Genomic DNA, 22,495 nt, shown 5'->3' on the forward strand with positions numbered 1-22,495 from the left:
GACTTTCGGGCTTTCGGCTGTGTAAATTTGAGTTTTATTGGACTGAAATGATCATATGACTGGTGAGACCGCTGCTGTGAATAAATCCTGTGGGCCAAATGTATTGTCAGGGCTCCTCTGCCTGGCCCAGACGCTACCCAGGCCGCTGATGGGCCTCGCTGGAACAAGAAGCCCAATCCAAAAATCTTCGGCCCAGAATGGCGTAACTGATTCGTTGCTGTGAGCGATTGCTTCACGTCTCTCGCCGAGTTCCTCGCTTAAATTGTCCTTGGAGAGAAGAACATGATCTCTGTAATAGGATAGACTATTGGCCGGCTTGCCGAAGGAATTGGCGGCGACAATCTGTCGTCGTGTTGAACCTGTTACTAGATTATCCCTATCGAGGCTACTACCCTATCTGAACTGTTACATCTGGTATGAGATTAGGTTTCTTGTTTCCCCACCGCCGCCGCCGCCACCACTACCGCCCATCCTCGTCGCCTTTTCGCCGTCACCCTGGCAGCCCGTCCCGATTACCTCCAACGCCCAGTCTACCAAACCCGTGTCCAAAAGCAAGCCATGGATCAAGCTACGCAGATCTCCGACATCGCCACATCGCTGGAGGCGATCAAGAGATCGCTCGAACGCCACACGGCGTCGTTCGACGAACTCAAGGGGTGGAAGACCGACGTCGATGCGCGTGTTGCGACAGTCGACACCAAGATCCTAGAGGTGGACACGAAGGTGACAGATCTCAACGCCTCCATCAACGATCTGCGCTCCAAGATCGATCTCATCGAAATCTCGCGTCAAGAACAAGACCCCGCCTACAAGGTGTTCGACGTTGAGCATTTCGACCTCACGAAGCCTGGTGCTGCCCATCTGGCACAATCCTCGCAAGAGGCGGCTTCAGGGCCTAATGGCCGCGGCAATGTGTTGCATAACCGGAGGTCTGGTTGCGGGGTGGTCACCACAATGTGTTGCATAACCGGAGGTCTGGTTGCGGGGTGGTCACCACCCTTCTTCCACCTCCGGTCACAGGTGCGCAGTTCACCTCTGACCACCCTTCTCCTACATCTTACTCTGCTCCTATTCCAGCAAGTATTCTTGTGCCTGCTTATCAGTTGTGGGGGTCTGTGATTCCACCTATGGACTTTCCTCAATTTGATGGTCAAAATCCTAAAATGTGGCAAAAGAAGTGCAAATCATTTTTTGAGTTGTACGCCATACCACAGCAAAACTGGGTCAAAATTGCTACTCTTAATTTTGTGGGTACTGCTGATTTCTAGTTGCAATCTGTTGAGAGCATAATGGTAGGCATAGGTTGGCGTGAGTTATGTGCTGCTGTGTGGGCACGCTTCGAAAAAGACCAGCACAATCACTTGCTGAGACAATTTTTTTCATATCAGGCAACAGTCATCTATCGCTGATTACATAGAACATTTTGATGAATTAGTGCATCAGCTTAGAGCGCATGATCCTTCTTTTAGCTCTGCTCTTGCCACTAGCAGATTCATTGATGGTCTTAGAGAGGATATTAGAACTGTTGTTATGATTCAAAAACCCATCGACCTCGATACTGCGAGTTCTTTGGCATTGTTGCAGGAAGAATTGACAATCACCACTCCTAGAAGAGAGAACAAGCGTGGTGACTCCTACCAACCTTATAAAAATCAAGTCAAGACCCCTGCTGGGATGTTTTCTGCTCCATCACCGACTGCAACATCAAAGCAGCCACAATTTTCAAGCCCTGATGAGAAGAAACATGTTAACTCTTTGAAGTTGAATTCTACTGAAGACATATTGAATGCCATCAAAGCTTACCATCGTGCTAAAGGCCTTTGTTATAAATGTGGTGTTAAATGGGGCCCTGCTCACAAATGTGCTCCTCATGTGGCTCTTCATGTGGTGGAAGAAATGTGGCAAATCTTGCAAGATCCTGATACTCTGGCAAAACCATCTGTGGACACTGATTCAGATTCAGGTGAGGACTTAATGGCTCTCTCTTTATATGCTGCTAATGGCACTGAAGCTCCTAAAACCATTAGAGTCATGGGCAATCTGGCTGGCCAAACACCTCTGATTTTGTTGGATTCTGTTAGCTCTAGCACTTTTATCAGTGAGCACATGGCAGCTAACTTGTCCAATTGGACACCTCTCACTACACCTGTACTAGTGAAAATAGCTGATGGTGCTACCATATGGTGTACTCATGAACTTCAGTCATGTCAGCTGCACATTCAAGAGCATTGTTTCTAGATAAACATAAAGATATTACCTCTGAAATGCTATGACATTATTATTGGCATGGACTGGTTAGAAGAGCATAGTCCTATGAAGGTGCACTGGTCTGAGAAATGGCTCTCTTTCTTTCATCATGGGAAACCAGTGAAGCTGCATGCTTACAACTTCTTCTTCTATAGTAGAGAAACTATCTGTTGCTCAGCTCCAAGCCCTGGAACAAAATGATGATATCTAGTCTATCCTGGAATTATTTTAGCTCCAACCAATAGATATTAAATCAAATTGGCCTCCTGATATTGAAGCTTTGGTTAGGGAATTTGCTGATATCTTTGACAAACCTATTGGGCTGATCACATACTCATTCTATTCCACTATTGCCTGGGGCACAACCTAACTTAGACCTTATAGATACAGTCCTGCCCAAAAAGATGAAATTGAACAACAAGTTCAAGAGCTGCTCAGAAATGGGATGATTCAGGAAAGCTCAAGCCCTTTTGCATCTCCAGTTTTGTTGGTGAAGAAAAAGGCTGGTGAGTGGAGACTTTGTGTGGACTATAGAAGGCTCAATGCTTTGACAGTCAAAAACAGTTAACCCATGCCCATTATGGAAGAATTCCTTGATGAGTTATCTGGTGCTATCTGGTTTTCTTCTTTGGATTTAAGATCTGGGTACCATCAAATTCTAGTGTTTCCTTAAGACAGATATAAAACAGCCTTCCAAACTCACAATGACCATTATGAGTATAAAGTAATGCCTTATGGTGTTACTGGAGGACCTGCTACTTTTCAAAATGTTATGAATTGGGTGTTAGCACCTCTACTCAATAAATGTGTGGTGGTTTTTATAGATGACATTTTGGTATACAACAAATCTTGGGAGGACCATCTGCAACATCTCAGAGCTGTTCTTCTATTACTGCAACAACATCAATTCAAAGTAAAACTGTCCAAATGCTTTTTTGCTCAGCAGCAAGTACATTATCTGGGACATATTATCAGCAAGGATGGAGTTGCTACTGGCCCAACTAAAGTACAGGGCATTCAAAACTGGCCAACACCACAGTCTGTCAGAGAAGTCAGAGGCTTCCTGGAATTAGCTGGGTACTATAGGAAATTTGTAAAAAATTTTGGAATCCTGAGCAAGCCTTTAACTAATCTATTAAAGAAAGGGGAATTGTTTGTATGGACATCAGTTCAAGAGGAGGCTTTTCACCTTCTCAAGCAAGCTCTGAGCACTACACCTGTACTGGTCCTACCTGATTTCACCAAAACATTTGTGATAGAGACTGATATATCTGAAAAAGGGGTGGGAGCTGTACTACTCCAGGATGGTCACCCTCTGGCTTACATTAGCAGAGCTCTGGGGCCAAAGAATCAGATGCTCTCAACATATGAAAAGGAATGTCTAGCTATATTATTGGCAGTTGACCAATGGAGACCTTATCTGCATCATGCTGAATTTGTTATCAAGACAGATCAAAAAAGTTTGACTCGTCTGGATGATCAGAGATTAACTACTCCTTGGAAACATAAGGCTCTTACTAAGTTGTTGGGTCTCAAATATAAAATTCTATACAACAAAGGTGTGGAAAATATTGTGGCTGATGCCTTGTCTAGAATTAATCCTCAAGATCAGTTAGAAGTGTTGGCAGTGTCTTACTCTCAACCTGCATGGTTAGAGGAAATTAGCAGTGCTTATGCAAAGTTTCCTGAAACTGCAAAATTACTGGCTACTCTGACAATCAAGAGCCCACATGGAGACTATATCCTTCAGGAAGGGTTGATAAAAACAAAGGGGAAAATCTTGGTTCCACCTGATATGAAATTACAAAATCTTATTATATCTGCTCTGCATGATAGCCCGGTTGGTGGTCATTCTGGTGCTTTTGTTACATACCAGAAGGTGAAACAACTTTTTGTCTAGACAAGAATGAAATTGATGATCAAGGAATTTGTGGCAGCTTGCCAAGTATGTCAACAAGCCAAATCAGAAAGAGTTAATTATCCTGGTCTCCTTCAATCACTTCCTGTTCCCAAATTTGCCTGGCAAGTCATCACCATGGATTTTATTGAGGGTTTACAAGTGTCCCATTCTTATAACTGCATTATGGTTATTGTTGACAAGTTCTCAAAATATGCCCATTTCCTTCCTCTGTCACATCCCTTCACTGCTTATAAAGTAGCCATGTTATTTATGGAACATATATTCAAGTTGCATGGATTGCCAGAATCCATTGTCTCAGATAGAGACAAAGTCTTCACAAGTACACTATGGAAAGAACTATTCAGACTAGCTGGTACTACACTTCAAATGAGCAGTGCTTACCACCCACAAACAGATGGTCAAACAGAAAGAGTGAATCAATGTCTGGAAGGATATCTCATATGTTTTGTGCACTCTTGCCCCAACAAGTGGAAAGATTGGTTGTCTTTAGTTGAATTTTGGTATAATACCAGTTATCACTCCAGTCTGGATAAAACACCCTTTGAAGTATTGTATGGCTAGCCTCCTAGACATTTGGGTATTGATGTTGTGGAATCTCGTGTTGTTCCTGACCTGCAAGTGGCTGTCAAAAAGGAAACTGATGCTTCAACTCATCCAGCAACAGTTGAGTCGTGCGCAACAACGGCAGAAATATCAAGCTGATAAGCATAGGTCTGAAAGAAGTTTTGATGTTGGTGATTGGGTATTTCTCAAGCTTCAACCGTATGTCCAGTCCTCTCTGATCAAGCGAGCAAATCACAAGCTTTATTTTCGTTATTTTGGTCCATACCAAATCCTGGAGAAAATTGGACAGGTGGCTTATAAACTGCTACTCCCTGATTCTACTTCTATTCACCCGGTTTTTCATGTTTCCCTCCTGAACAAGGCTGTGGATGATCTCAGTCAGGTAAGTGATGAACTGCCTGCCCAAACTGATACTCTGCAATTTCCTGTGAAAGTGATCCATAGGAGAATTCAAACCAAAGATGAAAGAACAGTGTCTCAAGTGTTAGTCCAGTGGTCATCATGGCCACCAGCTTTGGCTACTTGGGAAAATGAATTTGTCTTAAGGGAGAAGTTTCCTACTGCACCGGCTTAGGGACAAGCTGTTCCTGAGGAAGAGGGGGATGTCAGGGCTCCTCTGCCTGGCCCAGACGCTACCCAGGCCGCTGATGGGCCTCGCCGGAACAAGAAGCACAATCCAAGAATCTTCGGCCCAGAATGGCGTAACTGATTCGTTGCCGTGAGCAATTGCTTAACGTCTCTCGCCGAGTTCCTCGCTTAAATTGTACTGAGTTCCTTGGAGAAGAACATGATCTCTGTAGTAGGATAGACTATTGGCCGGCTTGCCGGAGGAATTGGCGGCGACAATCTGTCGTCGTGTTGAACCTATTACTAGATTATCCCTATCGAGACTACTACCCTATCTGAACTATTACATGTATTTTGTTCATGACCAACCAGCCCGGCTCGGCTCAAACTGACAAGTATAGCGCGGCAGCGCGTAGCCCAGATTGACGGACGACTCGTCCTGGCGCCGATTAGACAGTAAATGTTAGGAGTCCCTCGGTTACTGGTAGTTAAACCATTACACAAGGCTGAATAACTATTTTTTGTTTCGGAACATTTTTTTATATTATTAAAATAATTAAAAAAATATTCTAAAATAAAATAAATTATTCTGAAATAAAATAAATAACTATGGACAAATTTGTTGAACTAATTTAGGCCGTTCCCACCCCGTAAACGCAAAAATGCAAAATTTTGCGAAGGAATCTTTCTAATTTGAAGTACTAAATAAAGTCTATTTACAAAACTTTTTGCATGGATAGGCTGTAAATCACGAGACGAATCTAATGAACCTACTTAATCCATGATTTGCAACAGTGATGCTACAATAACCATCGCTAATTATTGCTTAATCATGGATTAATTAGCTTCATTAGATTCGTCTCGCGATTTACAACACATCTGTGAAAAAAATTTGTAAATAGACTTCATTTAGTACTTCAAATTGGTAAGATTCCTTCGAAAAAAATTTTGCCTTTACATGTAAAGGGAAGCCTTAGGCTTAATGACAACCGATTAGACCGACCGCCGACGTGTTCCGGGCCTCTGACTTCGCGGACGCCCCGTCCCGGCACGTGTCGCCCAGCGCTGACATGTGTGCGGCGGCGGAGGGATCGGCATCGGCGCCGGCCGCCGTACGATGCTTCGCTTTGCTCGCACGCCGGTGCGCTCTCAGGAAGCACGAACACGTCATCGCCCCGCGCCCCCGTCTTTATCAGCAAGCAGCTCCATCTAGAGACACCCGCAGGCGCGGCAGTCGTATACGCGCGAGCGCGATCCTCGTATCAGCTATAGCCCATCTCGAGTAATCCGGGGATGGAGGACGCCGGCGGCGGGAGGAGGCAGCAGGAGACGGCGGCGTCCAAGGCGCAGAGGGGGGCCGTGGCCGCAGGCATCTCCGTGCACGAGTGGCTGCAGCACGTCAAGGCCTCCTTCCTCGGCCTGGTAAGCAACGGTTGGCCAGCCATGGAGTCGGAGAGCGGACGCGTCGTCTCGGCTCCCGATCGCGCTGCGTCGATCATGGAGGGTTGGTTCGATGATGTGGTGTGCGCGTTTAATTTCCAGGTCCGGAAGGTGACGGCGAGGAGCGAGCAGGAGGCGGCGGAGGCGGACATGCTCGCGGCCAAGGCGCAGGTGGAGGCGACCGACGAGGCGGAGGCCAAGAAGCAGAAGCTCGCCGATCACTGACGAATGAACCCGACATGTGTAGATTGGACTAAAAACTAGCACCTCGCTGTTTGCTTTTGCTTGGTGATGTTTATTGTTTACCAGAGTAGTAGCTGAAATAGTATCGTCGATCGTACGATGGTGACAGATTCTGGACTTGCTCGCATTCTGTTAGGTCGTGGTAACATGAACCAACTACCATTATCATCGTAAGAAGAACTGTGTGTTATTCAGTGTTTAGCTTGGATCAGATGAGCGCCTAATAATCTTCTGTGCTTGTTTGTTTTTCCCCTCTTGGGGGTGGATGGATCTTTGATCGGAAGAGCACATGACCATTGAGAATTTGAGACTGCGAGGAACAAGCGCGGTTCGGTCAAAACTAACAGTTATCTAACCACAAGCTGCTAATACTCAGATCTGAAAAACTCTCGAGGCACTGAGCACCATGTCTTAGCACGCAAGAGCATACTGCTCCCGAATCATCAGTTCATCACCCTGCACCTAAAAGCCATCAAAAACAGATGTAGAGGATCCCGAACCCACCGTTCTGATGAAACCTTACAAGACCTGAAACAAGCAGATATGTAAAACGCACCTGAAGCCTAAGAGCTAAGATTACAATTTACAAGGAGAGACGACCCATTATAAGACACACACCAGGTTCTTTCCTCAACGCAGGCCCTGACTTAGCACTGGGAAGCCACCTTCCTCACCGTCACCACGGGGCATGTCCCGACACTTGGGACGCAGGTACATACGACACAGCACTCCAGAATGCAGCAATTCCTTCTGTTAGCATCATAGAATGTTTCACCCTCTTGATTGATTCCTACAGGAATTTCAATGACTATTTTCATTTACTTCTTCAGACACGTCAGATGTTTCCTCCTTGATTTCCATAAGAATTTAAAAAATGATCATTTTCACTAAATTCACAGCCCATGTATGTGCCTTTCTTCTTATCTTCGTCTAGTTATTTAGGGACAAAGGGAGTAGGTCGCTAGCCACCAATGCTGTGTTGCTGCTGCTGCTGGAGAGGCCGGTGTTGGGCCTCGGCTTGTTTCCTCGATTTCCATAGGAATTTATAAATGATCATCATTTTCACTAAGTTCACAGCCCATGTATGCGCCTTTCTTCTTATCTTCGTCTAGTTATTTAGGGAGTTGTGCCAGTACGCCCGGGCAGGGTATGTGAAAAGTTTGGGGATTTGGCAAATTTCTCCAATCATCAACACGACTGCAGAAGTGCAGACGCCTGCGAGAGTGACGTTTGTAATGTCTCAAACATTGCTGAAGTAGCCCAACTAGACCAGGTGCAGATCTGGCAGATGTACAGCAGGTATGAAACATTCAAACTAGCGCAGGGCATCAGGGTTTTTTTTTCTCTCGAATACGCAGAATAGTTGCGTACGATTGTATTAAACAGGAGAGAAAAAAAGCGTTTCACAGGCCCAACGGCGAGTGGAGACGAACAAACGGCGTACCCTTGAACAGAGAAGAAACAGCAACATCAGGGCATTCTCAGAAGGGAAGGAGGCAATTCTGCCACAAGAATAACTGAAAGTTCGGATCCTTAACACATTAACACAAGTTCCGCTTGACCAAAGAAAATGAGCTATTGCAACACCATTCCACCCACAAATGTACAGTTAGGTGATGTCAGATGGCCAAAATAACAACCGGACGACAACAGCAAGTAGGGTTACAGACAAAGAGACAACAATGGGGCAAAGAATAGCGTTCACGCCAATTCGACACATGGTTGGTATGTACATTGCAACATTGTACACCTGCTTCGGCCAGGTCCAGCATCAGGCCTATGCTTCAAGAGCCATTTCCTCACTATACCTGTTCATCACGAGCCATTCTCCTCGGCCGCACTGATCATAAAGAGCTTGGGTTAAAACGTGTGGAAGAACAATACTAGTTGCCATCGTCAGACAGGACTCACTGTGTCTCAGAGCGTTCTGTGTCTCCAGCTGACTGTTCTGCACCACCCTCGTCCTTGTTCGGAGTAATCGGCTTCTTGAACTGCACCAGGATCATCGTCATGTTATCGCATCCCTCACCGCCCATGGTCGATGGAGCCAGGCATCTATCAAGCACTCTTTCACATACTGCGGAAAGTCTTTCCTCCTGCATTTTGTAGTTTTTGTTTCTTTCCATGAGAATAGCCAAATACAAGACATCCAAATATCAACATTAAATATAACTTGGTACTCACTGTGTTTATATGCTCATGGATGAAATCAACCAACTGTTGGTTTGACATGCAGTCCCTGATAGTCGTAAGAGTATATATGGTTGTTACTTCTAACACAAGCAATAATCATGTGATTTCAGAAATATTAATCTAGAGGAACTTACCAAATGCCATCACACGCCAAAACAAGAAAGTCATCATCATCACAAAGCTCCACCTGCAGAAAAGAACAAATTACAAGAACTATATCAACAAGAAGGAAACGGTAACACAATAGCCCACATAGTAAACTGTGATTAGTTCGAGGAGTGTGGTGCAACTGCAGAAATAACTTACAATGTTTATGTCAGGATTTGAGGTCAAAATTTGCTTATCAGGGGTCAAGAACTTGTTTTGTTTAAATTCCATGTCTCCTAAAAAAGTATTTGAGTATGTAAGACATCCAAGTAAGGTGCCAGGTATTGACAAAAACCAAAGAAGTTAAAAATGCATACCAATAGCCCTTGACAAGTTTAAAGTTCCATTTACACGCCCCATTTGGATGTAACCCCCTGCATTTTGTATCCTTTCTCTCTCTGCATCAAGCTCTGGTTTATGGTCTCTGGACAAACTGTATGCCTGTGATATGTGGAAGAAGTATAAATGAGATTATTTTACATAAAACTTTATGTTGAAATATTAACACAAGGAGTAACAAGAACAACCGACCTGGCCATTCCTTGAGATGACACAGCGTGAATCACCAGCATTTGCCACAATGAGTTGCCTATTCCTGATTAATGCTACACAGGCTGTACTCCCACAATTTGGCCCAGTAAAATCAGAATGTGGCCCCTGATAAAATAAATAGCTGTAAGACTGCTATGCTTTAGTGGATGGAATGCTCAACAAAAGAAGTAGCATCGGCATTAAAGAAAACTTTCAAAATGATAAAGTTCCTTCTTATGTAAGGTATCCTTTTCAAGAATTAGCATTGTTAGGTAACATGGCTAACAATTTAATTTTAGATGTTAAAAGAATGAATTTCCTTCTTTGCATAGGTATCCTTTTTAGGATTTAAAGCATAAGTATTGCACGTCTACCCTTAGGCCCTGTTTGGCAGAGCTCCCAGAGTAGCTTTCTAGGCTGAATCCAGGAGGAGCTCTGCAGAACAGTTTTTTCTGAGAGAAGTGATTCTATGCTGATTTTGTGGAGTGATTCTCTGAAATGAACTAAGGAGCTGGGAGCTGGAAAAAGAAGCTTCTCCTGATTCACTTCTCACATTGGGTCTATTTTTCATAAAGTTAATCTTAGAGAATCATTTTCAGCCAGTGAATCACTTCTCTCAGAGAATCAGCTCACATAGAGAATCAGGATCAGTTGGAGCTCTACTAAATAGGCCCTTACACACATTTCAGCATGTATGATGTTAGCCAAAAAAAAAAAGGTGATGAATTTTTTTTGACAGAACAGAAATCTAAGGACTGTACCAAATTGTTTTTTTAAAAGGCAGATGTCATGCTCTCCTATACACATGGCAAAAGGAATAAACAATTGCAAATCCATGCAGGTTCCACAAGTACCTCCTCAAAAGCCCAATCATTATGTCTATCGTTTGAATCACTTCCTTTAGGGGACCAAATCAGGCCTTCTATTATGCCAGTAAACTGATTTATCTTATCTCCAAGTGCTTGAAGTTCCCGCCATCCTCTTTGACCTTGCATCATCTCATCCATTCTGAAATAATTCAATCATATTTCTGTTCACATCATTTGCTCCATATTAGCAATGGAGAAGTGAATAGGCAGTCATACTAACAACAAAAGATGTTGTTATACCTGAAGAAAGCTCTGTGGACAGCAGCACCCAGGTCACCAGCTGCATAGGCTTCAGTGTTTAGAACTTCTCTGTGTAGATATTTTGCACAGAACTTGGCAACTACTTTTCCTGAGGCAAGAAGGCATTACCAAGGGGTCAACAGCCCATTTGGTATGAAGTGCAGTCAATCATAGACACTGAAAAGGCACTGTTCTTTGCATCTAATTTACCTCCATGTCCATCAAAAACGCCAAAGAAGGCAGTATCGTTATCAAGATCTAGCAAAGCCGAGTGCTGGAAAATTGCATAAAAGCTTAGAAACTGCACAATACTGATCAAACGCAACCATAACTAATAAAAACAGTGAGATTCCATATGCTCAAAAGATACTTAATAAAGCACATAAAGACTGTATGAGTACTATGCTAAGAAAATAAATCATAGCTTCTCCTTGAATAATATTATTACTCAACAAGGAATATCATGCATATTCATGGGTTCCAGTCTTAAGGTTCAAAGAATAGCCAATCTTTCAGTATAATGTCAAAACACATTTTTTAACTTATGATTTATGAAGCATTGTCAATCCAAGAACAAGGAGAGGTCAAAAGAAAACTAAAAAAACAGTTACCATTTTGTGTCATGCTCAACATCAGGACAGAGCAGCAACTAGCAAGGACAGAAAGTAAAGTTCACCATTCAACTCAAGAATTATGTTTCTAAGTTCAACAAATAATTTATTTATAAGGGAAAGTGACATGTGGAGACTAAGAGGCGATCCTTCCTTTAAGGTCAAAATCACAAGATGCCAGTTCTCTCAGGTGCATAGCTCTGCTGACCATCGCAGTTAATAGCCACATAACCCCACAGCTATCTAGTATTTAAGGGGGGAAATTACAGTCATCATAGCAATATTTGGTATTTCTTTCTTTTTTATTACTTTCTCGAACATCCTGTAAGTTTCCATAAGCACACTTGGTTGTACTGAGTCAATTTTTTTGTATCTAATCAGACTCTTGACACCCAAGTTGGATTCCAAGTTACATTTGATGAGTGCAGTAAATTTTTTCTGAGCTGGCCCAAGTCTGAATCAGAGTCCAACACTCAGCATCTGTATCCAAGTAAGTCTTACAAGACTAGGAACATCAACACAGATAGTCACAACGAACAAAAGTAATTGATAAATAGGAACTCACAGCATCTTCCATAGTTGCACGCCATCCTTGCATAGATGAAAGGCCGAATTTAAGCTTATCATTTTCACCATCTTCAGATAGCTTCTCAGTTTTTGGAGTGCTAAGGTAAACCCCCATTCTCCCAAATGTACCTAACATATGTGAATATGTCAAATGGAAAAGAGATTTACTTATCAATAATAAGTTAAGGAGCTTATTTTCAGAAGTAAAAGATGACACAATTGCTGCCATAAGTAGACAACAGACCGTAACCATAAGTTCAGCAACCCCCGTGAAATGGAAGCTCACATAGTAAAGAACTAAGTTCAGAAAGAGATTGCCAAGTCAGGAATGCATATACATATCTGACAATACAGTTTGGCTTTGGCATTCCCTTTTATGCTACCGACTCAGAAGAAGAGAGCAAGTTATGTAGATACGGATGGGATAAAATCCAACCATGACCATGAGAATATAATAAGTGTACAAAAATCCCACCAGCTTTAACGAGGGATGTTGTGGGTCGGCCAAGCCTTCAAATTTTCAGGAAATAAACACACCCGCACCAATTGGGCCGTAGGTGGCTGGACTAAATTTAGTAGGATACCACGCAGTTAGCCAAATCCATAACTAACTGTATAGATATATGGGTCTGTTTGGTTCACCTGCTTATACTAGTCTGGCTAGGATATGGAGCCAGGCCAGCTTAAGCCTATCTTCTCTGGTACATTTGTCCATGTTTGGTTGCCCGTATAACTGGAGCCTGGTTTAACTTTGTTGTGTTTGGTGTACCTGCACTACTGGATACCATCACCTCTTCTTTTCAGGCGGGGAACTATTCAGTCCATCACCTCCCGTTCTTCTCTCATTTTTCCAAGTGGAGGAAGCATTCAGAGAGAGGGAGGCTCGGCCATGGCAACAGCGGGCACACCTCCACTCCTGGCAGCCGCCATGAACTTCAAGCTGGCACAACTCCGTTCCTGGCAACGGCGACGAGGGGATTTCCGTCTAAGAATCCACCTGATAGGCTCCCCGTCTTGCTGAAATCTCGCAAGTCGAAATGAATTCCTCGACGATTTGCTTCGCCCACATGCGGCTCTTGTTGAAAAAACTAGAAGAAACAGGCGGATGCGCGGGTGTGCGGGAGGTCGGCCGCCGCGAGAACGCGGTCGTCCGGAGCTCCACCCCGGCGGCCGCGCGGGCGAGCGCCGCCGCCGCGGACACGCGGGCGTGCGGGAGCTCCGCCCCGGACTGGATTTATTTGCTCACAATCACAGCAAAGGAAGAACAGGGTCACCTACTCCTAGACGACCCATCCAAGCATAGGGCTACTCACCAGCGAGAGAGGCAATCCGAGCCCGGATGGATCTCCAGTCCCCGGTCCACGCCAGTGCAGCACCAGTAGGAGGCGGAGACGGGCTAGGAGGTGACCGCGCCTCCCGACGAGAGAAGACTTCGGGTTGGTGCGGCCGTGTCTGGTGGTGTATCCCTTCGCCGGCGGTGAGGTCGCTGACGGCGAGGCACGGCGGATTTTTGGCGGATGGAAGAGCCAATTCGGGGACTGGAGACGTGCACGGGAAGAATCTTGGGGAGAAAATCGGAGGAGGATGAGACGAGCGGGGCCAGCGGAGGAGGACGAAGGGTAGGGACGCGGAGATTTCTTTCGACACAGTAACTCACTCTATGACAGTGTGGGCCAGGAAAGAGCTTCCCCGCAGCAACGCCTAGCGGACCCACCAGTCGGAGCGGAACCTGTCGACCCTCGACCGCACTCACACACATAAGTCGTCGAGCGCGGTGGACCGGACTTTGAGACGAACGAGAGGAGCAGGAAGAAGTTAGGCTGTGTTTCGATATATTTTTCAAAATTTTAAAAATTTTATAAATCGTTTGCATGATGTATTAAATACAACAACATAGTCTTTTTTCCCAAATAAATTGAGTAGGCTAGAAATGAAACCCAAAAGAAATAAAGATCATAGTTCAGGCACATTGATAGCTAGCCTCCAAGCATTCCTATCCAAAGCTATCTCTTTAGAGATATTTCAATCCTTAAGGTCTCTGTTAACCGACTCATCACAAGTCAGTTTAGGTCTACTTCTAACTCTCTTTACATTATCGACTCGCTCAAGAACCCCACTACGCACCGGCGCCTCAAGAGGCCTCCGTTGGACATGTCCAAACCATCTCAGCCGATGTTAGATAAATTTCTCCTCAATTGATGCCACCCCGACCCTATCCCGAATAGATTCGTTTCGGACTCTATCCCTCCTTGTGTGCCCGCAAAACCACCGCAACATCCACATCTCTGTTACACTCAGTTGCATGGTGTATTAAATGTTGTCGAAAAAAATCGCATTACATAAATGGACTGTAAATCGCGAGACGAATCTAATAAACCTAATTAGGCCGTGATTAGACACTAATTTGCTACAGTAAAACTACAGTGAATATGCTCTAATGATGGATTAATTAGACTCGTTAGATTCGTATTGTAGTTTGCAGACGAGCTCTGTAATTAGTTTTGTGACTAGTCTATATTTAATACTTCAAATATAAAAAGACGTCCTTTTAAAATTCAAACTAAATGGATCTAAACACGGCTTTAGGGTCATTGACTTCTGTAGATTGGGACAAATTTGGGAATAAAAAATTTAGAAAAGAGATAAGGAAGTTTAGGGCACTCCCAACACATGGTTTTTATATGTATTAATTAGGCTGCTATATTAATATTTTGCTGATGTGTCAAAAGATTAATTGAAGAGAGAGAAGAAAAAACAAAGAAACCGTTTCCTCAAGGAAAAACAGAGTAAACGCGCGGAACGAGACACTAGGAAACGGGAAAAATCGCGTTGGGAAGACCTGGTGGTGTCTTCCTCTCTTTCATTTCTCCACCCCAAATCCTCTCCTCGCACGCTCGCTCTGTGCCGGCGGACTTGCTTCTCTTGCTCGCAGGCACGGCGCACAGCAAGCAGTCCCGCATTGTGCCATGCAGCTAGGCGCCTAGGCCTCCTGCGGCAGCTAGTCCTGCCCACTCCTGCCTCGCATCCCCAGCGTTCGAGTTTGGCACCGCGGGGCGTGTGGCGCCGGCATTCTCCGACGCGCGGCAGGGTGCTAGAGCAGCCGCGGCCGGAGGCAGGTTTGCCATGTCCGGGGGCGGAGCAGGGCGCGCAACGCCGGCCTTCTCCAGGGTGCGGCAGGGCACAGAGCAGCAGCGGCCGGGCATGGCGCGCAGCCACGCTTCACGCTCTGTTGTTTGTGTTGTTGATATGCCCAAGAGCCCATTAACACAATACGGTTTAAAGGCCCAAGTGGATATTGATCCAAGAGGGATTAGGATTACTAATGGGCCTATGAGATAGAAGCCCATTAGTACGCCCTATATATATGAGGGAGGGGCTAGGGGGGCGATGACCTGAGCCGCGCCACCTCCCTAGCCGCCGCCCCTCCCTCTCTCTCGGCCGCCGCTCTTGCCGTGCGTGCGGTGCTAGCACACCGACGCCCGGCGTTTCATCCCCGTACGTGTGGACTCCGTGGAGGCGCTGCTGCGACTGCTGCGCTGATCGGCTGCTGGGATCAAGTACGAGGAGCTCGGTTCGTGGGACGTGATCGACTACTTCCTCTACATCGACGCGCGACTTCTTCCGCTGCGCTGCGCGTCTAGTGGTAACGATCTATGATTTCTACTCGCAAGTATTTTGGGTTTATGCGGTAGTGATGCTAGCGTAGCCTACCCGTTTCCCTACAGTGGTACCAGAGCCATCTTGCGTAGTTTTTTGTCTGGATTTTTTGTATATATGTGATATGTTGTTGTAGTAGATTGGATCTATTACTTTTGCACGGTTTGATTAGATCAATTGGTCATAAGGGGGTAAAACTGGAGCGAGTTGATTGCGCGGCATATGACAAAAGATTAGTTTGTGTTCTTTCTCTGTTATGCATACGACATGTCCCTACCGGCTGGAATCACCATCGGGACTAACTGTGTGCATAGTCAGCAGATTGAACCAACAGATCAAGGTCATGTGTAGATGCAGTCTTCTCAAGTGCAAAGTTTGCACGGTCAAGGTGATTGACCTAGTGAAAATTGAGGCATTATGAATGGCTCGGATTTGAGGTGATGCGATCACTCTGATGAGATTTTCATAGGGATTCCATAGATGCGATCTGTGTAATTCCGTGAGGTTTTTAGGGCGCTGCCCTGAGACCCGCGGGGGGCGGCTCCCCCCTCGACCCCCCGCCCGCTGACCGGCCAGCGGGACCGCCGTTGCTTTCTCGCTGTAGCGGCTTCTCAAGCGCTACTTTGATAGAATACGTCGTATGCCTAACTTGTTTTTGCAGGGTGTGATGTGAATGGTATGGCCTCAATGTCATGTGATGATGTATGTGATGATTTGTGCGGCCTGCGTGTCGCAAGTTAACACAACCGGGTTGAGGTTGCACCATTATTGTATAACGACCTGCGTGTCGACTTGTGATGTTTGAATCCTCATGTAATTATTTCACTAGCTATTAGATGTAGTAGCTTAGTATCTTTTCATGGAGGCTTCAATCATGATGGCGATGATGATCACCATAAGACAGGACGGATGGCAATGAAGGTCACCTTGGAGCCATGGCGATGGTGCCCATTGTGATGCAAGAGGCCATACTATTCACAATATAATATGATTATATGCTTGTGATGTTTATTTTCCTGTCATACTATTCTTTCATGCTTTTACATATGGTGGATGCTTTAATCATGATAGAATAGCTTCCCTCAGAAAAGGTTGAGTTTTTGATGCCTTTTACCAATAGCTGCACCTATAAATTTTGATCGTTGTGTGGTAGGTTTACCAAAGTAGAGTACCCTCAGCTATCACTTTTGTATAGGGTGGATGTCGGACATTCACAAGCATAATATTGGCTTACTCAGCAAAGCTATCAAAACAGTTTTGGGCTTTAAGGCATAGGGTTGGGGCCGGGGCATTGGATGCCACCCAACAAACAAGAGTCGCATAGAGATGTGATTAGTAATTTGTTACTTACCTGTATCACTACTTTTCTAGCCGTGATGCTAAAGCTCACTAGAATTTTAGTGATTATGGATCTTGAACCACTATATGTCATTAGAGGGAAGATGACTTTGATATAGTAGGTTGTCTTTTGTTAAATCAGTTAATGAAAGTCTTTACATAAACTTAGTGCTGAAATCTTGCTTTACTTTAATGTTGTAGATCATGTCTGCCAGTAACAATTCCGCTTTCAATTTGCGTTCTGTTCTTGAGAAAGAAAAGTTGAATGGAACAAACTTTATTGATTGGTACCGCAACCTGAGAATTGTTCTCAGGCAAGAGAAAAAGGAGTATGTTCTTGAGCAGCCATATCCTGATGATCTCCCTGACAATGCAACTGCTGCTGATCGCAGAGCTTATGAGAAGCACTGCAATGACTCACTTGATGTCAGCTGTCTGATGCTCGCCACCATGTCCCCTGATCTGCAGAAGCAGTATGAGCATGCGGATGCTCATACCATGATCGAGGGGCTGCGTGGGATGTTTCAGAACCAAGTCAGGACTGAGAGGTTCAATATCTCAAAATCCTTGTTTGCGTCCAAGGTGGCAGAAGGTAGCCCAGCCAGTCCTCATGTGATCAAAATGATTGGTTATGTTGAGACTTTGGATAGACTTGGTTCTGAACTTCACCAAGACTTGGCTACTGATGTTATTCTCCAGTCGCTCCCGGCGAGCTATGAGTCTTTTATCATGAACTTTCAGATGAATGGCTTGGATAAAACATTGAGTGAGTTGCATGGGATGCTAAAAACAGCAGAGGAGAGCATTAAGAAGAATCCCAATCATGTGATGATGATTCAGAAGGGGAACAAAAAGAGGAAGCGTTGGACGCCTCCTAATCCCAAAGGTAAAGGCAAGGAAAAGAGTTCCGGTGGTGAGTCCTCAGGCTCTAAGCTAAAGCCAGCACCTAAGGCCAAATCTGGCCCTACTTCTGAAGATGAATGCTTCCACTGTCATGAAAAGGGACATTGGTCTAGGAACTGCAAGAAGTACTTGGAAGAAAAGAAGAAGAAGGGAAGTGAGACTTCCACTTCAGGTATAAATGTTATAGAAATAAATATTGCATTATCTTCTAGTGAATCATGGGTATTTGATACTGGATCGATGATTCACACTTGCAAATCGTTGCAGGGTCTAAGTGAGACTAGAAGATTTGCAAGAGGCGAGTTGGACGTTCGGGTCGGCAATGGCGCAAAGGTTGCGGTGTTGGCGGTTGGCACCTACCACTTGTCTCTACCCTCCGGATTAGTTTTGGAATTAAATAATTGTTATTGCATTCCTGCTTTGAGCAAGAATATTATTTCTTCTTCATGTTTGGAAGAAGTTGGTGATTTTAAGATTGTAATTGAGAACAAACGTTGTTCTATCTTTTGCAATGGTATTTTTTATGCTCATTGTCCATTGGTGAATGGATTATATGTTCTTGATCTTGAGGATAAATCTGTCTGTAACATTAATACTAAGAGGCTTAGACCAAATGATTTGAATCCCACTTTTATTTGGCATTGTCGCTTAGGTCATATAAATGAGAAGCGCATTGAACAACTCCATAAAGATGGATTGTTAAGCTCATTTGATTTTGAATCATTTGACACATGTGAGTCTTGTTTGCTTGGAAAGATGACCAAAGCGTCTTTCACTGGTCAGAGTGAGAGGGCGAGTGACTTGTTGGGACTTGTACATACCGATGTATGTGGACCAATGAGCTCAATAGCCAGAGGTGGTTTTTAGTACTTGATTACTTTCACTGATGACTTTAGTAGATATGGCTATATCTACTTAATGAGGCACAAGTCTGAATCGTTTGAAAAGTTCAAAGAATTTCAGAATGAAGTACAAAATCAATTAGGCAAGACAATTAAATTTCTGCGATCTGATCGTGGAGGAGAATATTTGAGCCTTGAATTTGGTGATCATTTGAAGCAATGTGGAATTATTCCGCAGCTAACTCCGCCCGGAACGCCTCAATGGAATGGGGTATCCGAACGGAGGAACCGAACCTTGTTGGACATGGTTAGGTCCATGATGAGCCAAGCTGATCTTCCATTGTCATTTTGGGGTTATGCTCTTGAAACTGCTGCGTTCACACTGAATAGGGTTCCAAGTAAGTCTGTTGAGAAGACACCATATGAGATATGGACTGGGAAGCGTCCCGGATTATCTTTTCTCAATGTTTGGGGATGTGAGGCTTATGTCAAACGTTTGATGTCAGATAAGCTCACTCCAAAGTCAGACAAATGTTTCTTTGTGGGGTATCCTAGGGAAACCAAAGGATATTATTTTTACAATAAGGCAGAAGGTAAAGTGTTTGTCGCTCGCAATGGTGTTTTCTTAGAAAAGGAGTTTCTCTCAAAAGGATTTAGTGGGAGCAAGGTGCAACTTGAAGAAATTCAGGAAACACCCGAAACTGTTTCAGCACCCACTGAAGATCCACGGGATGTGCAAAATGTTGCACAACCCGTAGTTGAGGCACCAGCCCCACGAAGATCTATAAGGGCACGTCGCGCTACTGACAAGCTCAACCTCCTTATTACGGAGGAGCGCCATGTATTATTGATGGAAAATGATGAGCCCTTGACCTACAAAGAAGCAATGATGGGACCCGACTCCGACAAATGGCTTGAAGCCATGGAATCCGAGTTAAAATCCATGCATGATAATCAAGTTTGTAACTTGGTCGATCAGATTGACAGTGTAAGACCTGTCGACTGTAAGTGGATTTTTAAGAAAAAATTAGACATGGATGGAAATGTTCACATCTATAAGGCACGATTGGTGGCGAAAGGTTTCCGACAAATTCAAGGTGTTGACTATGAGGAAACCTTTTCGCCCATCGCAATGCTAAAGTCTGTTCAGATTCTCCTAGCAATTGCCGCATATTATGACTATGAGATATGGCAAATGGATGTCAAAACCGCTTTTCTTAATGGACATCTAAGTGAAGATGTGTATATGACACAGTTTGAAGGTTTTGTCGATCCTAAAAATGCTGGGAAAATATGTAAGCTTCAGAGGTTCATCTATGGATTGAAGCAAGCATCTCGGAGTTGGAATATTCGTTTTGATGAAGTAGTCAAAGGGTTTGGCTTCATCAAGAATGAAGATGAGCCTTGTGTTTACAAAAAAGCTAGTGGGAGCGCATTTGTGTTTCTGGTCCTATATGTGGATGACATATTACTGATCGGAAATGATATTCCAATGCTTGAAGCCGTTAAAACCTCATTGAAAAAGAGTTTTTCGATGAAGGATTTAGGAGAGGCGGCTTATATTCTGGGTATTAGGATCTATAGAGATAGATCAAAAAGGCTAATTGAATTGAGCCAAGACACGTACATTGACAAGATATTGAATCGGTTCAATATGCAAGATTCCAAGAAAGGTTTCTTGCCAATGTCACATGGCATTACTCTAAGCAAGAGTCAGTGTGCTACGACACCTGATGAGCAAAAGAGGATGAGTACGATTCCTTATGCTTCAGCCATAGGGTCGATCATGTATGCTATGCTTTGCACGCGCCCAGATGTTTCCTTTGCTCTAAGTGTTACGAGCAGGTATCAGTCAGATTTCGGTGAACCTCACTGGACAATTGTAAAGAGTATCCTTAAGTACTTGAGAAGAACTAGGGATATGTTCCTAATATTTGGAGGCGAATATGAGCTCCTTGTAAAGGGTTACACCGATGCTAGTTTTCAAACAGACAAAGATGACTCCAAATCGCAATCCGGTTTTGTTTTCTGCCTCAATGGTGGGGCAGTGAGCTGGAAGAGTTCCAAGCAAGATACGGTGGCTGATTCGACGACAGAGGCCGAGTATATTGCAGCTTCCGAAGCTGCAAAAGAAGCTGTTTGGATCAGAAAGTTTGTTTCTGACTTGGGTGTTGTTCCTAGTGCGTCCAGTCCAGTGGACCTCTATTGTGATAATAGTGGTGCCGTTGCACTAGCAAAGGAGCCTAGAACAACTAAGAAGTCCAGACATATACTGCGAAAGTATCACCTCATCCGTAACTTTGTTGAGAGAGGTGATGTGAAGGTTTGCAAGGTGCACACGGATTCAAACGTTGCTGATCCGTTGACGAAGCCTCTCCCACAACCAAAGCATGAGGCGCACATGAGATCTATGGGTATTAGATACTTACATCAGTGATTCTAGTGTGCGTGGGAGATTTTGTGTCATGAGTATGTTTATGTAATGATAAATAATTGTTATTTGTTCCATGGATGATTATTTTACATTGATTATCAAGTATGTGACTTGTTCGTGAAACTCTTTGTTGAAAATGATATGATTCTAAATTATCCCTAGTTTATGTCGTTGTGTGGGACAACAACGACGTTGAGACTAGCACATGCATTAATTGATGATCATGTTTCACGGATCATGGATATGGAGATATCGGATTAATGATGTGGACACATGTTGGTGAACATGGTGTTGGATTGACCCACTCCAAGACAATGTTGGGATTGTTATTTTGTATGTGCCATCAGTTGTTCTTGAGTGTTATACCTACTGAATCCTTAGACCTGAGATCGCCATTGTTTCTCACTGTGTGTAGTGGTGCATCTTGGGGCTGCTAAACGCTACTCCGTGACTGGGTAGTTACAAAAACAGCTTACAGGTATGTCATGAAACATGGAATGGGATGTGAGCGGATCAAGATGGAATTTGCCCCTCCTAGATAACGGGAGAGATATCTCTGGGCCCCTCGAGATAGTTGGATTTGAAAGTGCATGGCCATGCCAAAGTGATTAAAGAGTTAATCATGATGACTAAAGGTTAGTTATGAATAGAATCCACTATTAGATCGAGAGAATGGTCGAGCTATCACAAAGGTGGCACGCATCTCGCTTTGAGCTTGACTGGTATCGTGTGGCAAAGGGATCGGTGTATGAGTATATCTATGGTTCGGCCGATATGATCTTTATGTGTATTTGTGAATCACTATGCCCTGCTAGGTGCCGCTATTGACTTGTGATTCGGAAATGATTTCCGATCACGACCACCTACACATGAACCTAACGGGTCACACACTTAAGGGGTTTGGAATGTTGGAAAGCTTACATGTATGATTGTCTCTAGTGCAAGTGGGAGATTGTTGGTGATATGCCCAAGAGCCCATCATCACAATACGGTTTAAAGGCCCAAGTGGATATTGATCTAAGAGGGATTAGGGTTACTAATGGGCCTATGAGATAGAAACCCATTAGTACGCCCTATATATATATGAGGGAGGGGCTAGGGGGGCGATGACCTGAGCCGCGCCACCTCCCTAGCCGCCGCCCCTCCCTCTCTCTCGGCCGCCGCTCTTGCCGTGCGTGCGG

The 22,495-nt window shown here is 44.3% G+C and overlaps 2 protein-coding genes across 2 annotated transcripts; one reads left to right on the plus strand and one right to left on the minus strand.

Moving 5' to 3' along the window:
* Positions 1-6,316: 6,316 nt before the first annotated feature.
* LOC120704123 lies at positions 6,317-7,211 on the plus strand. Its single transcript, XM_039988395.1, has 2 exons — positions 6,317-6,721; positions 6,842-7,211. The coding sequence occupies exons 1-2, from the start codon at positions 6,593-6,595 to the stop codon at positions 6,962-6,964; spliced, it is 252 nt and encodes an 83-aa protein (XP_039844329.1). The 5' UTR covers positions 6,317-6,592; the 3' UTR covers positions 6,965-7,211.
* Positions 7,212-8,466: 1,255 nt separating this feature from the next.
* On the minus strand, positions 8,467-13,785 carry LOC120704126 (probable protein phosphatase 2C 58). The gene is made up of 12 exons (XM_039988397.1): positions 13,454-13,785; positions 12,139-12,269; positions 11,173-11,236; positions 10,963-11,071; positions 10,708-10,861; positions 9,854-9,979; positions 9,640-9,763; positions 9,482-9,558; positions 9,310-9,362; positions 9,167-9,221; positions 8,894-9,078; positions 8,467-8,822 (listed from the first exon to the last, which is right to left on the minus strand). The coding sequence occupies exons 2-12, from the start codon at positions 12,253-12,255 to the stop codon at positions 8,798-8,800; spliced, it is 1,089 nt and encodes a 362-aa protein (XP_039844331.1). The 5' UTR covers positions 12,256-12,269; positions 13,454-13,785; the 3' UTR covers positions 8,467-8,797.
* Between the last annotated feature and the right edge of the window lie 8,710 nt (positions 13,786-22,495).

The sequence above is a fragment of the Panicum virgatum genome, chromosome 4K, assembly GCF_016808335.1.
Source record: "Panicum virgatum strain AP13 chromosome 4K, P.virgatum_v5, whole genome shotgun sequence".
Lineage (NCBI taxonomy): Eukaryota > Viridiplantae > Streptophyta > Magnoliopsida > Poales > Poaceae > Panicum > Panicum virgatum.

What these genes read in the sequence shown, in the direction of transcription:
- LOC120704123 (XM_039988395.1), top strand. Translation starts at nt 6,593, where the DNA reads ATGGAGGACGCCGGCGGCGGGAGGAGGCAGCAGGAGACGGCGGCGTCC. An exon ending in AGGCCTCCTTCCTCGGCCTG is followed by an intron (nt 6,722 to 6,841) that starts GTAAGCAACGGT and finishes TTTAATTTCCAG; the next exon opens with GTCCGGAAGGTGACGGCGAG.
- LOC120704126 (XM_039988397.1), bottom strand. Translation starts at nt 12,255, where the DNA reads ATGGGGGTTTACCTTAGCACTCCAAAAACTGAGAAGCTATCTGAAGAT. An exon ending in TCATCTCAAGGAATGGCCAG is followed by an intron (nt 9,764 to 9,853) that starts GTCGGTTGTTCT and finishes CACATATCACAG; the next exon opens with GCATACAGTTTGTCCAGAGA. An exon ending in TCCATGAGCATATAAACACA is followed by an intron (nt 9,079 to 9,166) that starts GTGAGTACCAAG and finishes TACAAAATGCAG; the next exon opens with GAGGAAAGACTTTCCGCAGT.